General features: G+C 45.0%; 2 protein-coding genes across 3 annotated transcripts in view; both read right to left on the bottom strand.

Moving 5' to 3' along the window:
• Positions 1–4226: 4226 nt before the first annotated feature.
• Positions 4227–9158, bottom strand: LOC8032440 (hexosaminidase D). 2 transcript variants are annotated; one of them, XM_029990971.3, is made up of 2 exons: positions 8663–9158; positions 4227–6129 (listed from the first exon to the last, which is right to left on the bottom strand). In XM_029990971.3, the coding sequence occupies exons 1-2, from the start codon at positions 8677–8679 to the stop codon at positions 4443–4445; spliced, it is 1704 nt and encodes a 567-aa protein (XP_029846831.1). In that variant the 5' UTR covers positions 8680–9158; the 3' UTR covers positions 4227–4442. The 2 variants fall into 2 exon arrangements, with proteins under 2 accessions (XP_029846831.1, XP_002410001.1); XM_002409957.4 differs by having other exon boundaries at positions 4227–6206; positions 8663–8915.
• Positions 9159–12661: 3503 nt separating this feature from the next.
• The window catches only part of LOC8032442 (N-acetyl-D-glucosamine kinase), a 33805-nt gene continuing 25921 nt past the window's right edge, over positions 12662–20545 (bottom strand). The window contains exons 9-10 of the mRNA XM_029990970.3: positions 19883–19961; positions 12662–15344 (exon numbers count right to left, since the gene is read on the bottom strand). Of these exons, the coding sequence (XP_029846830.2) occupies positions 15160–15344; positions 19883–19961 (264 nt within the window). The 3' untranslated portion in view covers positions 12662–15159. The remainder of the gene's footprint in view (positions 15345–19882; positions 19962–20545) is intronic.

Below are 20545 nucleotides of genomic sequence, written 5' to 3'. Positions count from 1 at the left end.
AACTTTCCTCTTAATTTCGTAGTGCGCTGTCTCCACTTTGTGTCTATACTCCTCATGTATAAATAGCTGAAAACCTTTCGTGCCCATTGCTCCCCATCCATTTGCCTCAACCGATCCTCAAATTCTATCTTGCTCACCGCTTCCCTGCTCTCAAATGACGCCCATCCCATGTCTCCTTGTACTCCCTGGTTTGGCGTTTTGCAATGTGTCCCCAAAGCCAGCCTACCTACTTCGCGCTGTTTTATTTCTAGTCTTGCATGCACTTCGGATTTCATGCATAGCACTGCGTTTCCAAAAGTCAACCCAGGCAAAAATCAGGCCACTTCCAGCTGGAAGTGGACTGATTTTTACCTGGGAAGCCAGGCACCATGACCTTTTTCCAAATCTCTCTCACCACCTCATACCTGTTGTAATTCCAAAGTGCTCTATTTTTCATCACAGCTGCATTTCTGTTGCCCTTACCTACTATATACTTTTCATGCTCACTGAGATATTCTGCACCATCATATATCCATTCTCCTAGATACTTGTATTTACTAGCTCTCTCAACTATAATATTCTGTATCTTCAGCCTCTCAACTTCATCATTGTTAAAAATCATGACTGCTGATTTTTCACTACTGAATTCGAAACCTAACTCCTCTCCTTCCCTACAACAGATGCTCATTAATTCCTGCAACTCTGTCCTGTTGTTAGCCATTAGTACGATATCATCCGCACACATCAATCCCCGTAAGGACTGCTGAATGTTTTGGCCTAGCTTACTGTACGGTCGAATCCAAGCCCACTCTTCTCTAGTTTATCCTCCAATCCTCTCAGATACAACATAAACAGCAAAGGCGATAACAGGCACCTCTGCCTATGGCCTCGTCTTATCTCAATTTTTCCCGTCGCCTTTCCTTCCCATGTTATAATCACCTTATTATCTTACCAAGCTGTGAGCGCCACCATGCGTCACCTCACGTTTTGTTCGTTTTTTCTTGCGTACGTCCGAGCGCGGTGCCTGTCTGCTGTCGATTTCTCGTGGCTTTTGACTCGCGGATTTAGCAGCGCCACACAAATTAACATTGTGGACGTGATTGTCGATGGGGTCGCAAACTTTTGTCGCACCTGATATTTAGGTCAAACTTTCAGGGTTCGACTGGTTTGAACCGGTCGACGAACCTTCGACTTGCTTTCGACCAGATTCAAACAGTTCGACTTTGTGGACAGTGTGGCCAGACCTTGATACAAGCATGTCTAGGTTCGGAGATTTTTGTTTTTATGCAAAGGGTTATTTTAATTTGATCAACAGTTGCAATTAAAAGAAACTAATTCTAATCACTGCAAAAGTTAATAACTTAATTTTTTGTAATGTATTAACTGAAATAACCAATCAGCGCTGCCCTTAATTCATCTCTTAGCCATCACCATCCAATCCGAAGCCAACTGGCCAGCCTGTCGCGCATGCGCACACGAGTCGAACCTTAATACAAGGTTCGTTGAACTTTCCACTAAAAGTTCGACAAAGTCAAACCTGGTCGAACTCGAACCTCGGCCGGTTCACGACACCCCTAGTCGCGACGCAGAAGCCCAAGCATCTCGCGCTTGCGACGCCACCAAGATACAGTCACAATTTATATTTCACACAAAATGCTGTAACTTTAGAAAAAAACAAGTTTTTTGGTCCAGAGTACCATTTTAGATTTGTTTAAACATGAGAATGCGACGCGAGCGGTTGACCGGCTATATCCGCTTGCGTCGCCTCAGCAAGAGAGGTCTCATGTACTGACCTTCGCCGAGAAATGTTTGCGCGTCGCAAGCATCAGGTTGCCGGTGATCGTTGCCAAACCGAGTACAATGCTGTCCCGTATTAAAAATCACAGTCGCGAGAATGCCGCCGACGTCGCACTCACGACGCCGCCAAAGCAGCCGCCAACATAATCCTGGAAGCCGCCATTAACTCTGCTCGTCTTGGCTTTTGCCAACTTCTCATCACGAATCCTCCTTGGAGAAGTGCAAAGACTCTTTGCCTACGCACGTTATTTCCGAGAAATAGCGCACACTAAAATTGCGCACGCAAAGCGCAAAACGTGGTTTGTGTTCAGAGCATGCGCAGTGGTGACGACGCTATTCTTTGCATACACAAAGCTTTAGCGTGCGCTATTCTAAAACTCCCTAATGACAGTTTCAACGAGTTGTGCCTTTTTCCTGCTATGCTGCGCTTTCGTAAAAATGTTCACGTGTTCTTAAAGACAATTCTCACTATTTACACAAGGTTTTAAAAAAAAATGTCATTATTGAATGACGATGAACGAGCAGAAAATGTGTCTTCGGCACGCTGCCGCCCAGCCTCCGCAATGCTCCAAAATGTTGATTTTCCGTGTCCCAAGATGGCCATCCGATGGCTGGATTCGCGGAGGGGGGAAGCTTTATCTAGCAATTGCCATAGAGATCAGTGGCTATTTCACTGTGGATAGCACAGCTTACGCTCAGAGCCGTGTATACAGAGAGTTTGGTCAATGGGAGGCGCGGGCAGAGCCACGGCGTGCACCAGACGCGGAAAGTGGGCTTGGCATGCTCTCTTGGCCAAACTAGAAGCTGAAAAGAATCCCCTAGCGGTGGTAGCGAGAAGCAGATTTGGTCGATTTATTAAGCGCGCAAGAGTTAAATGTAGTAACCCTTTATGGTCGAAAATAGGGTTTTGCTGCTCGGTCTGGGGACCCGACAACCAGGCAACTGGTTGCCTCCCTCGAATCGGTGCAACGTCGCGCTGCCTTCCCGAACACCATCCTATCGAGAACAGAACATCTTCTCCATTCAGTTGGCTGGGACCCACTTCAACTTCGGCGTCAAGCGGCAACCACACGGTTCCTAGCCACTTTTCTGCTACCGGACCCCTTTCTCCCTTTTGCCTCTTCCCTGCGGCGTACCCGCACCGGTGGTCTGCAGCCCCTTTTGACCCAAACGCTCCGTCACTCGCACTCCTTCGCACCTCGTGCAGTGCAACTTTGGAGGCCTCTCCCCGCGGCAATCACCAGTTCACCACCAGTCGACAGTGCCTCACTACAAACATTTACAAAGAGCGTCACAGCCCACCTGTGGAGCATCTAACTCAATTTGGGTTCTCCCACGGAACTTTCCCCTTTATCTATGTACCGGTTCTAGTTATTTATTATTTTTCTTTTTCTGCCATAGAGGCACTGTGGACCCCTTGGTATGGGCGTAATGCCCGCTCACAGTTGACAAACGTTTCGATCATGATCATGCAGAAAGATGTAAGAAACAAATGCGCCACTCGACTCTGTTTTGCTTGCACAGAGTGTGATCGCTCGGAAGGCAGATTCTCGGCCCTTTGCGCTTGGCGTACATATTATGTCATCGTTCCGCTAGTCGCACTCTTCCACCATGATTTTGAATGACCGTGATTGAAACATCACATGCACCATATTTTCAGTCACCAAGAGTTACTCCGATGCACTTATCAGGTTTGTTCCTCGCGGCCACCGCCAGGGTATTATTTCCGGCTTCTGGTTGGCCACATTCAAATTTGTAAAGATGCCCTGGAACACGCCCAGCCTGCTTTCAGCCAATGGCGCCTCCTCATTTGTCTCCTATACTTCCCAACGAATGGCCAAACTCTCTACATATACGGCTCTGCTCACACTTAGCACGTCCCCCATTCGGCTACAGGATTCTCTCTTCCTTTCCAAACACTTTCTCTCTCTGTCACTCTTTTTATTGTTGATTTTACAAATTTTATTGTTGAAAGAATTTGTAACTTGTATTTTTTATATTGTTCATCTTGACAAAAGTGAGAAAACTTACATCTTCCCCCAAAATACTGAAATTTCGCTGTGCAGCCGAAAAGAAAAAAATGCAATATTTCCCCATCTGCAGCCGTGTTCATATCATTTTCTCATTTCCTTGAATAAAACACGGGGGAAAAAAAAAGTATTGTCTTTCATTTGTTAGTTCACAGAGATTCCCACAATTAATTTGCCAAAGTGTGAAAATCATTGCGCCACCCCTTTAAATGTTGATCCTCAGAGCAATTTTATACTTCTCTGGACTTATTTCCCCAATACAAGAACATCTTCATTGTGACTACAATTTTTTTTTCGTCTGTGCTCTCGTTCTCATCAGCGAAAGCCAAGTACTCCCATGCTAGATCTGTGGCCCCTTCTGGGAGGGCACGACCAAGTTCCATACCTTTGGAAGCTCAACCAGTGAAACAGAGACAGGACTAAATTAAAAAGGCTTTATTGACAGACACTCGGTGAACACAAACATGGAGCACATTACAGAGAGGGCCAGGAACAGCTGGCCATGTATTAACAAGAGTGAAGATGCTTACAGTAGGTATGATGCAATGACCTGCTAAAAACCCACTGTCTAAGAAAAGGAAGTCCTCCCCAGTCTCTGTCTGCCCCCCCACACGTGCCCAGAGTCCTGAGCGTTGGTCACACGCCCCCAATGTTGAAGCGGCGTAGGTCGGCTAGGGGTTCGAGCGGCCGCACGGGCCACACGCGAGGCTTCTTGATCGCCAGTGCCTCGTTCCAGAGCCTCTCTAGGCGCAGCACCAACGGATAGATGTTCTGCTCGATCCACTCGGCCACGGTGTACTCGTCAAAGACTTCGCGTAGCACATCGCGTGCCTGGTGCACCAGTGATGTAAGGCTGTACAGTGTCGACGAGTGGTCTTCCAGGACTTGGTCCACTCTGCTGGGTAGCGTCAGGTTGCGACGCACATTGTAGTCGGTGACCCAAGCCTTGCCGATCGTCACATCGTGGATGTAGTCTTGGGCCTTCTTCACTGTCTCACTGTGCGTCTGGGTGAGCCGAAACACGGCAGAGCCCGGAAAGAAACATCCGTATCCCTTCTGCCAGAGAAAGGGGTCGCTCTGAAGGTCCATAGGAGAACGCGAGTGGGTGCACTTTAGAAGGCTGTGATACCTTCCCTGGAGATCGCTGCTGTAAGCCCCGTTGGTTAGCACCAGTAGGTTGAGGATGAGCGAAGGCAAACCAGCAGGCAGCAGCTCGCACAGTGTGGCAAAGTGGTCGTAGCGTTGCCAGCCAGTTATCACTATGCCTCGGAAGCGAGGGAACTTGGCATGCTGCTCAGACATGACCTCTAGCCACCCTTCATTGTTCTCCAGGTGCATGCGGGCATTAGGCACTGTCAGGGTCTCTCCAAAGGCACCCTTAAATGCGCTGGCTGCCCAAATGGACTCGAATGCTTCGCTGTACGTGCCCCAGTTGTTGTAGCTAATGAAGCGGTAGACGTCCTTCACGTACGACCACACCATGGGCTCGACCAACTTGCCCAGGGGCTTTAGTTTCTCGGCACTGATTTGGCGCAGCATGTCGTCCCAGATGATAGGCAGACGGCCGTGCCGCTCCCGCACATGCCGTGCCACCCGCTGCACGTGGCTTAGAAACAGGTCCTCCCTGTCCCGATGGCTGCAACGTGAGCAATAGCCCATATGGAACACCTCATCACAACCAATGTGCAGCCACTTAGCCTTGGGATGCAGTTCCAGCACCTGATCCACAATGGTGCTCACAACCACAAAGCTCTCGTTGCGCGAAGGGCACAGGGCTGTCGGGTGCTCGTCTATCTCGCGCACATGCCTAAACTCGGGCAGCTTGAGCACAAACTCCAGGTGTCCAAAAGTCTGTACCAGTGGTATCACTTCCAAGCTGTTCTCCTTGGCTGCAGCCAGAATCTCGCCAATCTCTGCCTTGGTGTAAGCATTCTTGGCGCGGATTGGCTCCAGTGAGCCGTGGTAAGGGAACATGTCCTCATACTCCAGCAGAAGCCCGTTGGCACCAGCTTCCCGGAGCAGTGGAAACAGTTGCTTCATGTAGGCCACCTTCGGTGGTGCGCCCTTGAGGTCAAGGTGAACAAAGCGTAGCTCGGGCACATATGCCTTGGAATGGGCCCCAGCCGGGAGCTGGGGCTTTGGTTCAGGAGCAGGCCTCTGCTGCTGGCCAGCCCACTGCAGCTCCGCAGGAACAGGAGCAGCCATACCGATGGGAGAGGCAAGCAGAGTCTCCGGGCGGACGTTGGTGGTGCCCAGCGAGCTATACTGGAGCAACACCACAAGGATGACCACCAGAAGCACTCCAAAAAGCAGGATCGGCTTCCTGCGCCACATGGCCAAAACAATCTGATGCACGCAGAGCTTTCCAGTGGCAAACATTGCACTGCTCACTGCAGGGACCTGCAACAGATAATGACTGTGAGGGTCACACATCTGCATCAAGTCTCAAGGACACACAAAGAATGCATTGCCTGTGGCTGTCCACACGATGAAACTGCTCAGTTTGCGACTCATAGTCACAAGAGTATGAGTAGTATGAGCCTTGTCGCATTGCTCACATCCTATGAACCAGCCTGCCCTCAAACCTTTGTATCCTAAAGAGCAAGCATGCCAGTGGGCATTGCACCAATATTTCACGTTCATCCACCAATTCTTTGCACGCAAGGAAGCTGGCATGGACATGGCACAGGCCAGCTGTTCTCGCAGCTCGCATGTGGGCATGTGAACTTTAAAGGTGTAATATTAACTCTAAAGAACAGCTGTTTGCATCAAAATATAGCATTTGGTATTTTAACACCTTTGTATCGGGCACAAGCTACCGCTCAATACAAAGGGTGGTAGTTGGCGCATCAGTCCATCCACACAATACCAAAGTGACCAACGTTGTAAACGGTGGCCACCACGTAAAACCTACAACTAAAAACATTAACAAGTTTTCCAATAGCAATGACAAGTTTTGTTGGTGTTCCATGCAGCCAATAAATAGAGGATGCTATTATTCAACATATAATAATTACAAATGGCATTATGCAAGCTCATCATCAATAGATGCAGATGCGAAACTCCTACACACAGCTAAAGCTTCAAAGCAGCTCCAGATGAGGTGATGGGGAGCACCCAAACACAACACAAACATACTTCAAGGCTTATAAAATTAAAAGCACAAACAATAGACGAAGCCCAATAAGAGAGGCGAACAGGATGAGCACTTACTCTCAACTGCAGATAGATTTTATGGACACATGCCGATGGGCAACGTCATTAGGCGACTCAGTGTGTTTTTATCAGTGGTTGTTAGCTTTAGCTGTTTTTCAATACATGTTCAGTCGAGAGTAAACGCTCATACTGTTCGCCTCCCTTATTATCCTCGTCTATTGTTAGAGCTTTTAATTTTATAAGTCATGAACCAACTTGCATATTTCGCCACTTTAGTATACTTTGTGCATGGGCGTACCAACCGGGGCGCCCCCCCCCCCCCCCCCCCCCCAGTTCTCAGAGCGGGGGGGCAAAGCATGTGTTTTGCCCCCCCCCCTGAAACAGCCGCCACAGGGCAGGGCAAACACTGGCCGGCAACGCCCAAGAGAAACCAAGGGCACCGCCCTCCCTCCCTCCCTCCCTCCCTCCCCCCCCCCCCCCCCCCCCACCCTGTGGGGGGGGGGAAGGGGGAAGGGAAGGGAGGGGGTTTGCCTCTTCACTCAAAAACAAGTTCGTACGCCACCGACTTTGTGACCTTAGAATCTCAACCCCGAAACAAGGACGTCTGCATAATTCCTAAACCCCCGAGACATGGACGCCTATACTCCATCTTACAAATGTCTGCAATAACGACAAAGGCATAGGCATGCGAGCCTAGCTCAGCAGTATACTTTTGTTTGTACAAGGACTCATGCATTGTAGGCACTTTCTTAAGTGTCCTCGGGCCCATGCCCGTCTTCACTGCAGATGGTTGTATCTAATTACTACCTCTGTCCAGTTTTGAGTATCTACCTGTACTGAAAATGTATGTTCCTCCTTGTGGACAATGATGCTTGCCAAAATGAAATAATGAATTTGCAATGGTTAGACACAAATGCTTAATTCTAAGTTCTTTTTTTTTTTAAAGAGTTTATTTATTATATTCTTGTGCATATATGGTGCGCCGGTTTAAAAAACATGGCTTTTGACCAGAAGAAATCTAACTGAACAACCGCGAATGCAAGTGCACGCCGTTACATCGCCATGTCGTAAAAACAGAAGCAAACCTCCCACTCAAAACACCTGGCCTCTAACGCTAGACATAACAAAGGTCATGCGGGAAGGTTTCCCCAACTGTTGTGCAGCTGTAAACGGTTCATTACAACATAGAGAGCTTCCGCAAAATGACTCATAAATTGAAGGCCGGTTAAGGACATTCATGCCTTTGCTACCCCAACAAACGCAACCTAAACAAGCTTTTTTTTTTTTTTTTTTTTACTTTTTTTATGGCGGCGCACTGAAGCAAGCCGAGATCGGATATCAATGCACGCACAACGAACGGGCAAGCAATTAGGAAGTCCTAGCCACACCATCGCAAAACCTTCGAGGTTTTGAACACGAAAATGGCCAAATCGGCGCACACACCGCGGAAAAAAAAAACAAAAAAAAACGGTAGATCTGCACGTTCTGGAACAACGTGAAAGGCGAGTGCTTGAACAGTCTGGCAAAATCGAAGCCGTGCCTGGACTAGAGCAGTTAAACGCTTCGATGAGTTGCGAACGATAACACAAAAATCGCGAAAGAAAGATCAAACGATAACAAGGAAAACGCGCGTTTCTCGACAGAGCCGAGAAACGACATTTTTCAATAAAATTTTACCGAGAATGCAAACGCCACATTACCCCCATGTTAACGTCATTATTGAAGACGACGGCGAAGCACTGCTGTGCGGTGAACGATGACTTCTAAGATGAAGGGGACATCCGTTGACTAGGACACGACAGGCGGAAAACTGTTAAAACCGATTAAATCCAGGCTGCAGCATTAATGCGGATAAAACTTGCAGGGTTATGTAGTGACGTAGTCCCCGTGTCCACCTCCGGTAAGAAAAATCTTTGCTTTTTTTCCCTTTTTTTTTTTTTTTTTTCTTTCTTTCTAACGAGAGACGCGCCGCGCCATCTACGCGGAGACGATGTTCCAGGACGACGGTAAGACGGCAAGGAGGAAATAAAAAGTAAGGAAGAGAGAAAGCCGCCTGAATTAAATTTGTGAAAACACGTGCAACGTGAGTAAAGCCGTGCAACCACAGTTCGCTGGTTTAAGAGGTACACATTTGCGTAGGACTGCCGGTCACTTTCGAGCACGGTGTCCTCCAGGCGCATATGAATGAAAATGAAAGCCGCAAAGCTACGTAACGCACAAGCATTGAGCACGCGCTGCGTCATGATTCGATAAAACAGGCACGTTTTTATCGAAGCTCGGTTTAGAGAACCGGAAGCTCGGTGTAGAGGGACGCTGTTTAAAAACGGGTAGCGCGTGATTTACTGAGGAGCGTTCTCGTTTATCCACCGCTCGTGGCGACCGCGCGAGGGCGCCAGGTTAACAGGGTACATCTAGGGAGGCTCTAGTGAGTGAGGGTGAGAGCAACTAAAAATCGGAGAGCGTTTGTTATTTAATGGCGGCCCCTGAGGAAGGGGGCGGGTTGGATGGATGGATAAATGTTAATGGCTATACCCTTTGTAACGGGCAGTAGCTTGCGCCACCTAGCCTAAGTCTAAAAGAGACATAGGCCAGGTGGGAAAGGATATGCACCAATGTTGCCTGCACGAGAGCAGACGCCCGCTCTGTTGCTCCGTGTGCCTTTCCTCCTCTCGCCTCCCCTTGCAAGCAACGAACGCCTTGGCGTAGCCTTTCTCGCTTCAAGCAGAGTTGCCAGACAAGCAGCAGCCTCCAAGATGGCGGAATTTACCATTTTTCGCTTTAAACAAATAGTTAACCAATCAGAAGTGAGTCACGTGACGTCAATTTCCACGCTAAAATTGGCGGGGAACGCTTCTCGCTAAAGTTAGCCAAAAAATTTCCCCGCTAAATTCCCGCTAAAGTTAGCGGGAAAATTTTCCCGCTAACTTTAGCGGGAAACTTAACCCGCTAAATTTAGCAGAGAAACTGTGACGTCCCATAATGCAATGCACGCGGTTACGCCGACGGCGATGCCGCTCAACCGAGAAACAAGCACCTAAGAGCTGCGCTCTAAAATTGAAAAAAATAAAAATAAAACAATGCCAAAAAGAAAAAGAAAATTAACTGTCAGTAGCTGTGTACACGCATCATATGAGGAGGGTGAACATGGTGAACACCTGCGATGCGCCGCTAAGAAGCGGAAGCAGATTTTTTTTTTTTTTTTAATCTCATATGTGAATGACCTCTCATATCGAAGTGTTGACATTTAAAAAAGAGCAACACTTTTTGGTGTAAAGCCTACAAGTAGAAAAAAATACTGAGCCAATACGGCAGACATATCCAGGAATGCCCATGTCACATGAGCGAATGAAGTTTCAGCGAACAGTGGTCATTTGAGCGAATTAACGTTTTAGCGAATGACGTATCACTGGGGCACGTGTTAACCCACACGCACCTCTTCTTCGTCCACGCTGCTTCGTGGTAAGTCTGCAGCGGTTCGTTATAAAAATGTTAACACACCTGGCCACCCATACATGCCACTTCGCGGTGGCCGACTATTCGCTAAAGTGTCACTCAATGAAAAGTCAGGGGCAGGACTTGGTTCGCTAAAACACCATTCGACCAACTGAGTGCCGCCACCTGGAAAACCATGTTCCAGGTGTATTTTATGAAAAATTCTTCAAAATAAGTGCACATTCATATCCTTTTAAATTTTTTTTTTGTTATGTGATCATTTTCAAGAGTATTACAATCTAGTAAAATAAATAACCTAAAATATATGAGTCTAGACTGGTGTGCTTCAAACCTTTCTATACTCCGGTTCGTCTTATGTTGTACCACAGGAAAGGCTGTAAGCGCAAGCTCCTTGCTCTGGGGCAGATCTCGGCGGCACAAGCTCTCGTGCAGTAAGGGCAGCTGTCAACGCTATGAGCTCGCGCTTCCAGCCTTCGCTGCGGTACAACATAAGGTGAAACGGAGTATAGCACTCTCGCAAATATTCCACATATTGCAAAGACCCTCAAAAAGGCAAGGAAATCCTAGGGGAAACAATAGCAAAGGTAATATATATAGCCTCTTTATCAATTTGTTTACATGTGTCAAGTTTCTATAGTCAATTGGGGGAGAAAATAAAATAATTAAAACTAATTGCCCTCGTATATCTAAATAAAAAATGTGCACAAAGATTATGATCTACAAACGTTACCCAGTCTACTTTGAAGAAAGGGACAAACACTAACATTGTTGTGTCCGTCCCCGGTCTTAACAATATTCGTCACATTGTGATATAAGAAACTCCTTTGTGTTGGTACATTGTGTGCTATACAATGAGCCCAGCTATTGTGGTCTCTAACAGCAAGAAAGGTGTGGAGTAGAGAAAAAGAAGCGAACTCTGCTACACTGAGCAGATGTTGTAAACTCCGTCATAAATTTAGGTGTCTCGCTTCTCAGCGATGAGGATCGATGCTCAGCCTGACCTACATCGTTGGGTATTACAGTTGCCAATTTTAGTATTGGTTGTTCTTTGGCACCTGGCAATGTACATTTTAGTTTATCTTCATTTACATGTGACACCCCCAACTCTGACGTGCACAATAAAAAAAAAAAAAAAAAAATTGTAGCATGTTAAAACAAACCTTTAAAAAATATAAGAGCAAGAGATACATTGTTGCAGGAGGAAAAGCACAAAGCAAAGCCACAATGAAAATGCAAGATTACTCCAATAGAAAAATCGAAGATTAATATGGCAGGCTGAATAGGTGGCACGGAGAAAAACTCGCAAGACAAAAATGCACAAAAAAAAAAAAAAGCCAATTGGAGAAAAGCTTACCCGACATAGCTTACTGCAAAAACATTGGATGCAAGAAAAGCTCAACAGCTTACATGGATTCAGAAAAAAGCTCCTGCAAATCTGTGAGCGGATTCAATCTTGTTTCTTTACTGCTTGCTCTGTGGTTGGACCTTCAGAATGTCCTATTGTCTTCTCATGCCCACAATCTTTTCAGACTTGCGACTTTCCAGATCTCCTTCTTTGCTTGGAATGACAGCACAGGTGTTCATCCTTACTTTGCCACCATGCACACTGGAGTAAAAAATTAAGGATATGCCTCTTGTCACGTTGTCCCTGAAGTGCACTAGTCACCACTGCCTAAGCTGTGCCAATCGACATATTTCACCATTTATAAAAAATGCTTTGAAATCCAGCCCCTTCCAATCGGCAAACCAATGTGATATTTTCCCCCATTTCAGCTATGCACATAATTACGATAAGTTCATGTAAATGTCTGCCAGGATTTGAGGGTTGGTCAAATAATGCGTTCAGAGACTAATCAATACATAACTTAATTTTATTTTGTTCTATATGAATTGAGAAAGTTCAGACAAACTTCCTATGCATATCTATCAGAGGTAGCGCTATCAGGACTGGCTTGATCAAAGTGCACAAATACAATGAACTTTAGCGCTCTGTCCGCACCAGAAGCATGCGGAATGCTAGCACACAAGACTGGTGACCAGATGCTGATTATGACCTGCTCCATTCTTTGAGCTAGCCAGCCTAATTATCTTTGATTTATGTCAAGAGTTCTGCTTTGTAGAGACAACTGAACCATTTAGCAAAACAAGACCCAAAATAAAAAATAAAAAAAAAAAAAAAACCCTCATTGTTCAATGAATCCAGAAGCAGCACCATTCTTGATCACAATGTAAGCACTTTTGTGGCATAAAAAAAAAAAGTTACCAATTTATCACTAAAGATGTTTAAAGCATGTTATTTTACCAGTCCAATAACTTGTTCTAGAAGCAAGAACTGCAACAAAATAAATCTTACCACAAACATAGGCTCTTTAGATTTACTTTCAGTCAACATAACATATATTTCATGTCCCAATCAGTCCCCTTCCAGCTGGATTATGGAACTGGTCCCAGCTGGAAATGAGGCAGTCCAGCTGGATTCCAGCTGGACCCAGTTGGAATCCAGCTGAACTGCCTCATTTCCAGCTGGGACCAGTTCCACAATCAAGCTGGAAGTGGCTTATGTCCAGACGCAGCCGACGCTATGGGGTAATGGGACCAATCAAGAAGCGTCAAAAGCGCAAGTCACTCGGCCTGATGAATGAACATGAACTGAAACACGACAAACACTATGATGGTGAGCTTTTGAAGCTTTCCGATTGGTCCCATTAGCTCGTAGCGTCGGCTGCATCTGGACTTAAGCTGAAACGAAAGTATAACTGCAGTCACCTTTTCATAAAATGTAAAAGGAAGGGTGCAAAGTTGAATCCAAAACTGGTCCCTTCCCCACTCTTTAGTGGACATTTGTTTACATTTTGCACACACATGCAGCATCATTCGTTCACAAAAAAGTAATACTATTCAGGCAATCCACATGGCATAACAACCCGGCTCATGGCAACTACAGAGTTTACATGGTCACCAGATGGTCCCACATAGATAGGCCATAGATTTTCCAGTATTCGATCAGTTATAATGAAAATTGCCGGATGTTTTTCTGTTCATTTATGTAAAAAAATATCTCTGTATTTCGGCCATTCATTTTGCACGGATGCTAGAAACGGTGATTATCGGTGGAAAAATGAATGAAAAACTAAGGGTGAAGCAGAATGCGCAAGTAGGCTAGCTAGTTGGTACATATATACTACATAAAAGTGGCAAAAAACAAACAAAAAAATAAACGAGGACAAAGAGTAGGGGTGGACACAGGGAGCACTCTGAGAGTCCACTCCTACTCTTCATCATTGTTTTTTTTTTTTGCTTTTGCATAGTGAGATTGCAAGTTCAATTTACAATCTGTACACACCCTTATAACGCTTCAAACTTGTATCATAATGCAACAGTTCTTTCAAACCACGGATACAGGTTTTGGCACAGGTTTTGGTCAGAGTACTCTTCAACGGCCGCAGTTTTTAATTTTCTTTGTATCTTCCTACCCTTCTGCTCTGCACAATTGACAGAAATTTAACTGTTCTCAAGCAATATTTTTATGCCACAAGGAAGGCAAGTTGCTCTTGTTTCTTTCCCTAGATTGAATCTGCACTGTAGTTTCGAACACTGTAGTTTAGCTCTGACCGGAATAGAACAAAGACATTGTGACAATCTGTGGTTACCGACTAACTGAGCTAGTTCTCATGCGACTGCCCGAGGAACGTCTGAGAAGGGCTTTAAACGGTCTTCGCTTGGGGAAAAATATTACAGAAGTTGCAGTTCTTTGGTTTTAACTGATATTCTGTTTTTGACACCAGCGGATGTTTATCAGAGTTTTTCGGCTAAAACCAGAAAGTCTAAGGCCCATAATATAACTATGGCTACCAGTTTTCAATAAAAAATATAGGGATGTCACTTCGACAATTCCATACATTTAATTCTGGCCACAATGCCTTTTTAAGGACATTCAATCATCCAGTGTTCATGAGGATGCATTTGAGATAGCCAAATATCCATGGAATGACCTTGACTAATTATGAAGCACAAATAAGGTCACACAGCTTTATTGTCATCTGTATTTTGTCACTTGCAAGGAATTTTTCTTTCTATGCTTCAATTGGCTCTCCACATGAAGGGTGGTCACACTATTTGCCGTTTCTATTAAAACAATATTAATTATGGAAGCAATACAAACTATGAAAACAGTACAAACTTACATCCATATTTTTACAATAGCCAGGGTGGAATGCTAGACGTTGGGGAACCATAATGCACATAACTTTTCCCCCTAAGTAAAACATCTGTGAACTTAGTGCGGACATATCTAAGAAAAAACACTCCATTTCAGTCGAAATTCAAACCTGCACATTATACACCAAGTGTGGACTATAATCAAAAAAATATATTACGATAAAAAAACAACAACTTTAATTTATATCACTGATCTTGAAAGACAAAGGTGGATATATCCATCAAAAATACCAGTAAGCATATGGATAACCAAGGAAGTTCAATTCTCTAATCTCAGGGTTGCCCAGTGATGCATGTTGCACGGGAGCTAGGTCTTGCACAGTACAGCCCTGAAGCCAGAAGCTTTGCCTCCTCCTTTCATTCACCTAGTACCTAAAGCTCATGCTAAGTTATATAAATTCACCCTCCCCAATACTGATTCCGGAGGAGGATAGACACTCCAATGCCAGAAGTGCTAACAGGTCATACAGGCCGACACAGTTAGTCCCTGGGCAGCCAAGTCGAAATGCAGAGAAGGCTGCAGCAGTTAGGGTGCCGGAGCCTGGGCGCCGCGCTTGAAGTGGTGCAGCTGTCTGGCGTTTTCCTTAAAGTTGAAGGGCATCTTGTGGTGCATGTGGCATGCGCCGTAGAAAGCAGTGCCCATGGCCGCAGAGACGGTGGGACGGAGCAGCGTGAACTCGGGGACCTTGGGGCAGAGCACCTCCTCGAAACCTGGGAGAAAGTATGCCCCCCGGCTGGAGAGGCTGCACGCCGCCTGCTTTCCCCCTGTTGCTCCGATTTTCTTTGTACCACCTACAAGACGGAGCTTGATTGTACTGCCCAAGACAGGGAGCCAGGGATGAGAGGCCAAAACACACCACAGACGATGTGTTGTAATTGTTCAGTGTACATTTATTCTTTTCACGCCAACCCCAGCACATGCAGTGGCGCTGATATCAGCATGGTTAATGATAGCATTCGTACAACACACATTAGAGCAGTGTTGGGAAGTACTTTAAGTACTTCCCGGAAAGTACTTTAAGTACTTCGAGTCATTTAACATTAAAATACAGGGGGAGGACAGATGCATAAGTGCCCTGTCAGTGCATCTAACAGACAAGGAATTTGAATTTTTACTTAAGAAGCCCGATTGGGTGTATAAATAGTGTGTTGTTTCAATAAACATTCAGTTGAAAGTAGTGTTTCGTGTTGTCTTACCTACTCTGTCCCTGTCTTGCGGCGCATTTTGTCAAAAGAAGTCATGTATCAACTGGCCCATCTGTCACTATTGATACTTTAAGTACATTGTACTTAAATTACTACTTCAAGTATGTTTAGGAAACTTGTACTTTACTTGAAGTACACTCTCTGAGTATGTACTTGCACCCTACTTAAAGTATTTTTTTCTGGTACTTTCCGAGGAAAGTACAATTCCCGATTTCAAAGTACATTCCCTAAATTTGGTTTTGTTAAATTTGTATCACGAGATGATGCTTTGTCAACTCCGAAGAAATACTGGGAGGGATATTCTACTCTCACCAGAAACGTGAACAGATGACGCATCGCTCCGTGAACAGATGACGCACCGCTACTTCTCGGTCGGTCAGTGCAAGCGAGGAGTTTTAAAATATTAGGAGAGCAAAATTAATCATAATGTAGCACCTGAGACTGCGGTGCAGGAAAATTAAATTTTCAAGTCGAAGTAAAAGACAACAGAGGAGAACGTCACAATGTTTTGATACATTTTGTCTTTTCCTTCTTCTTGAAAGTTCCTTAAATTTTTCGCATCCCAATCTCAAGTGTCACATTATGAATAATTATCACGAGCTCATTTGCACACTCACTGTTTTTGTCGTCTTTTTTTCATTAAGGAGAGGACACTCCTCTATGAGAGGATTGCTTGCGGAAGCTACGGGGCTGACGTCATGCTCTCTCCTAGTACATTTAACCCCCTTAGGTGCAACAATCCAGTGCAAGAGGTGCCAGTTTCAGAAGAGGGACTTTTGAATTTGGCTCCATTCCTGAAAATAACTACTCTGTGGCCACTTGACTATCAAATAAGTTTGCCGCTATTACCCCTGGGCAATGCATACCAGTTAAAAATCGCTGTATAGGGAAATGAAAGGGCATTATGAAAGATGGTGTTAAAATACTTGTACTTTACTTTAAAAGTACACTGTATTTATAGTACTTTACTTCAAGTATGTTGTACCCAGTGTACTTAATACTTTACTTAAAGTATATCACACCTCATTTACTTCATACTTTACTTGAAGTACCTTTTAGATGTACTTTACCCAACACTGCATTAGAGATAGAGATAAAAGAAAAGTGCACAATTTTCATTGATTAGAGTAGACTAGGCCTACAATTTTCTGTGTTATTATCTGATGTAGATGAAATTATCCAAACTACTGTAATTTTGTGTGCTTATTGTGCAGATATAAGAAGTTTAGTTATGGCCCATCTCGGTTATCTACTCTACTAATTTTGTGTGCTAAGCACAGGTAGAAGCTTATTTATTTCCTACTTAGTTTAGTTTTTAGGAAAAGCACGACCTAATGACAAACATCTCTGCCCGACCATAATATATAATGGTAAAATATACCTCCGGTATGTATATTCTACCAAAAAAAAAAAAAATAGTCACATTAACAAAATTTATTACACGTTGAAACTGTTTAAACAACAATAAGAAATTAATAATTATAACTACTGGCAACTACAAGGGGCATACCATATTAATTTACACTTTATTTTCTTGCTGCAGATAAAGGCCACTAACAGGTCGGAAGATATGTCCACCTTCTTGACAGACTCTCCCTGGAGTCGAATGCACTTGCACAACCTGCGTGGGAGCCTTTCCACACCCTGCCAAAGCCAGTTTTTAGAAGTGTATCACACCCATGCTTGGATGGCTGCTCCCAGCTCATCAGGGACTTCGAAATGGCATCTTCTGAGGTTTTTTTTCGTAACCCCGAACAGGTGATAACCACTGGGGGCCAGATTGGGCCGTACACATGCACAACTAAGCACCTGACAGCCCAGGCAAAAATCGGTCCACTTCCAGCTGGATTATGGAACTGGAAATAAGGCAGTCCAGCTGAATTCCAGCTGGCTGGATTATGGAACTGGAAATGAGGCAGTCCAGCTGGATTCCAGCTGGCCCACTTCCAGCTGGATTATGGAATTGGAAATGAGGCAGTCCAGCTGAATTCCAGCTGGCCCACTTCCAGCTGGATTATGGAACTGGAAATGAGGCAGTCCAGCTGAATTCCAGCTGGCTGGATTATGGAACTGGAAATGAGGCAGTCCAGCTGGAATTCAGCTGGACTGCCTCATTTCCAGTTCCATAATCCAGCTGGAAGTGGACTGATTTTCGTCTGACAAGCCGTATGGCGATTTTACTGCAGGTACCGGCCTCCTGTGTGTGGCCAGTATCTGCAGCAAAAAAATAAAATGTACAAATCAATATGGTACGCCCCTCGTGGATAATGTTGTACAGACACCCCTCTACATAGACAAAATTTTCAGGCACGCATCCGCCCCATAAAATTCCTGCCTCGTTAATATAGAAACGTGCAGTCCAGACTATGGATAGTTAGTCTGGGAATGACCTGGGTAAATACATGAATTAAGTTTTATTATTCTGGAAATAAGCTTTCTAAATGCAAGTCAAAAAAAAAAAAAGCTTTTGGGCCAGAGATATACTCTGAACTTTGCTATTGTCTGTTGTTGATTGTCCTTCCTAAGAAAGAGAAAATACCTGGGTGCTAAATAATTGTTTGAATTTTCAGGGCTTTCCAGACAAATGGGCCACTTGCCCTTATGTCCCTACATGTGTTAGGGCCGCAGACAACAAATCTGAAGAACATTCGTAGGTTGTGTCATCTGTATACCTCTTGTGCATAAAAGTAAAGCAGGCACTTCCCTCACCATTTAGGAGGAGAAAAAATGATATGTAAAGTGACAGTGGCAAGAGAGACGATGGCAGACGTAAAACCTAAGCGACTGCTTTTCTGGAGCAGGGAGGACACGGAGAACATGCCCCACAGGTAGCAGGTATCCTACGTTTTTGGATAATAAAGTAGGCACCAAGGCGTTCATGCGGATGAAAGTCTACACATATTTTCTAAATAAACAACATCCTTTTGTAGCCACACTTGTATATTGCAATGTAGTGACAAGTTTCACTGTTTTTGCTAGGCTCAACGAACTTCCATCTTTTCGTTTGTCAACCCTGTTATACATATGTTATCAAAAAAGCTAAGTAAAACCTACCAGTCATGGCTTAGACAGCAATGTGTCTGGCTCATGTCATTACAATTGGTGACGAAAAACTAAGTCTTATCAACGAGGATCGAAAGACAGTTGAGGACGGCGACGCCAGTGTGCACACAAGTGCAGAGAAGAGCTCAACTCATGAAAAAAAAGACAGTTGCTACCGTTGTAACGGTAAGCATCTTCCAACTTCGTGCAAGTTCAAAACTTCAACGTGTCATAAGTTTCAGAAGCGAGGGCACATCGCTGCAGCGTGCTGTTCAAAGAAACGGGCAGAAAAGCCAGCGACGGCAGGCAAGTGTGGAAACTAAAAAAAAAGTGTTCTTTTCCGAGTGTAATTATTTAAAGAAATGTGGCGCACGACGTAGCAATTGAGAAAAAAAGTCTGAGGACACCAAAGCACTTCTTACGAGTAGTGAATGCGAAAGCATGAAGTCGTTTTTCCGCTCCCTTAGTTCATCTGCGACGTCGCGGCGTGGACGGCCACGTTTCGCCGGCCGCCGGCCGAGTGCGCGCTCTCGCGAAGTGGCCTCGCCAGACTGAGCTCGGCCGTACAGCCTCTCCGGAGTTTGCCCAGGCGGGCTGTGCGGCCGGGCTCGCACCGCCGCACTTCTTACCGGCGGCCAGGCCGCTGCGTGCGATGCGCCGCCATGGAGAGGGCTTCTCTGGTGGAGTTTTTTGGAACTACGCCACACGAGAGCCACTGGGAGCCTCGTTCCTTGATGACGCACGCCAGCCAATGGGAGCCTATCCATCAGATCGCGGCTTTACTTCGCTCCATTGGGAAAGGGGAGTTTAGGTGCCATTTGATGCGGCTTCAAAGCTGATGCCGTCGGTTCACTCCATGGAACCAGTTAATGCTTTCGCATTAAAAAAGCCTCAACAGTTCTCTAACCTTAAATGCATTCCCCCAAAGGTTGAGAAGTCTGAGGCCCTTTAGACGCATAATTTGTACGCTTAAGGCGTAGGACATGTAAACAGCAACAAACCTTCACGCAGCAGCTCCCAGCTGTTGAAGACAGACCCGACGCAGACAATGGGCAGGCCCCCTTCACTCAGCCGCAGAGCCTACGTGGGAGACCATCACATTATGGAACGCAAATTGAAAGAGTACCACTAGCACGAGGGAGTGCACAGATATTTTGCAATTTTAGCTCTGTAGACATCAACACATTATTAGTATTTAAGCAACAAAGATATTTGACTGAAACTTTTATTATATTAAAAAAAAAAAGAAATGGTAAAATTAGCCAAAATTGACTGCTTTGACACTTTTGCGTTCGAAGACAATTTATAAAGTATTTACGCCACAAAACACCTTTTACAAGGCGTACAGCACCATCCACAGTATTGAAAAGAATACCGGAAACTTGCTGTAAGAACCGGCTCTAGCGGACGTCGGAGGTCACCGACCAATTCATTGGTAGGTTACCTCCTTTAAATTATGTGGAATTAAAGGGACACTGGACTCCCAAAAATCTTCTTTTTTCCATTAACTGCCTGGATAAAACAAAAATTCACTTACCCCAAAAAAAGAAAAACAAAAAATTCATATTTACGCTGCAACATACATTTTAAGACTGGAATAATTTTGTCTGCTCGCGCGCGTCAGCTCAAAAATTAATTTTAATGGACCTTTTTCCAGTATGCTT

This window comes from Ixodes scapularis, unplaced genomic scaffold, assembly GCF_016920785.2.
Source record: "Ixodes scapularis isolate PalLabHiFi unplaced genomic scaffold, ASM1692078v2 PGA_scaffold9__187_contigs__length_104089568, whole genome shotgun sequence".
In the NCBI taxonomy this organism is placed as follows: domain Eukaryota; kingdom Metazoa; phylum Arthropoda; class Arachnida; order Ixodida; family Ixodidae; genus Ixodes; species Ixodes scapularis.
The sequence above is the reverse complement of the archived record's forward strand: the minus strand, read 5'-3'. Positions and strand labels throughout refer to the sequence as shown.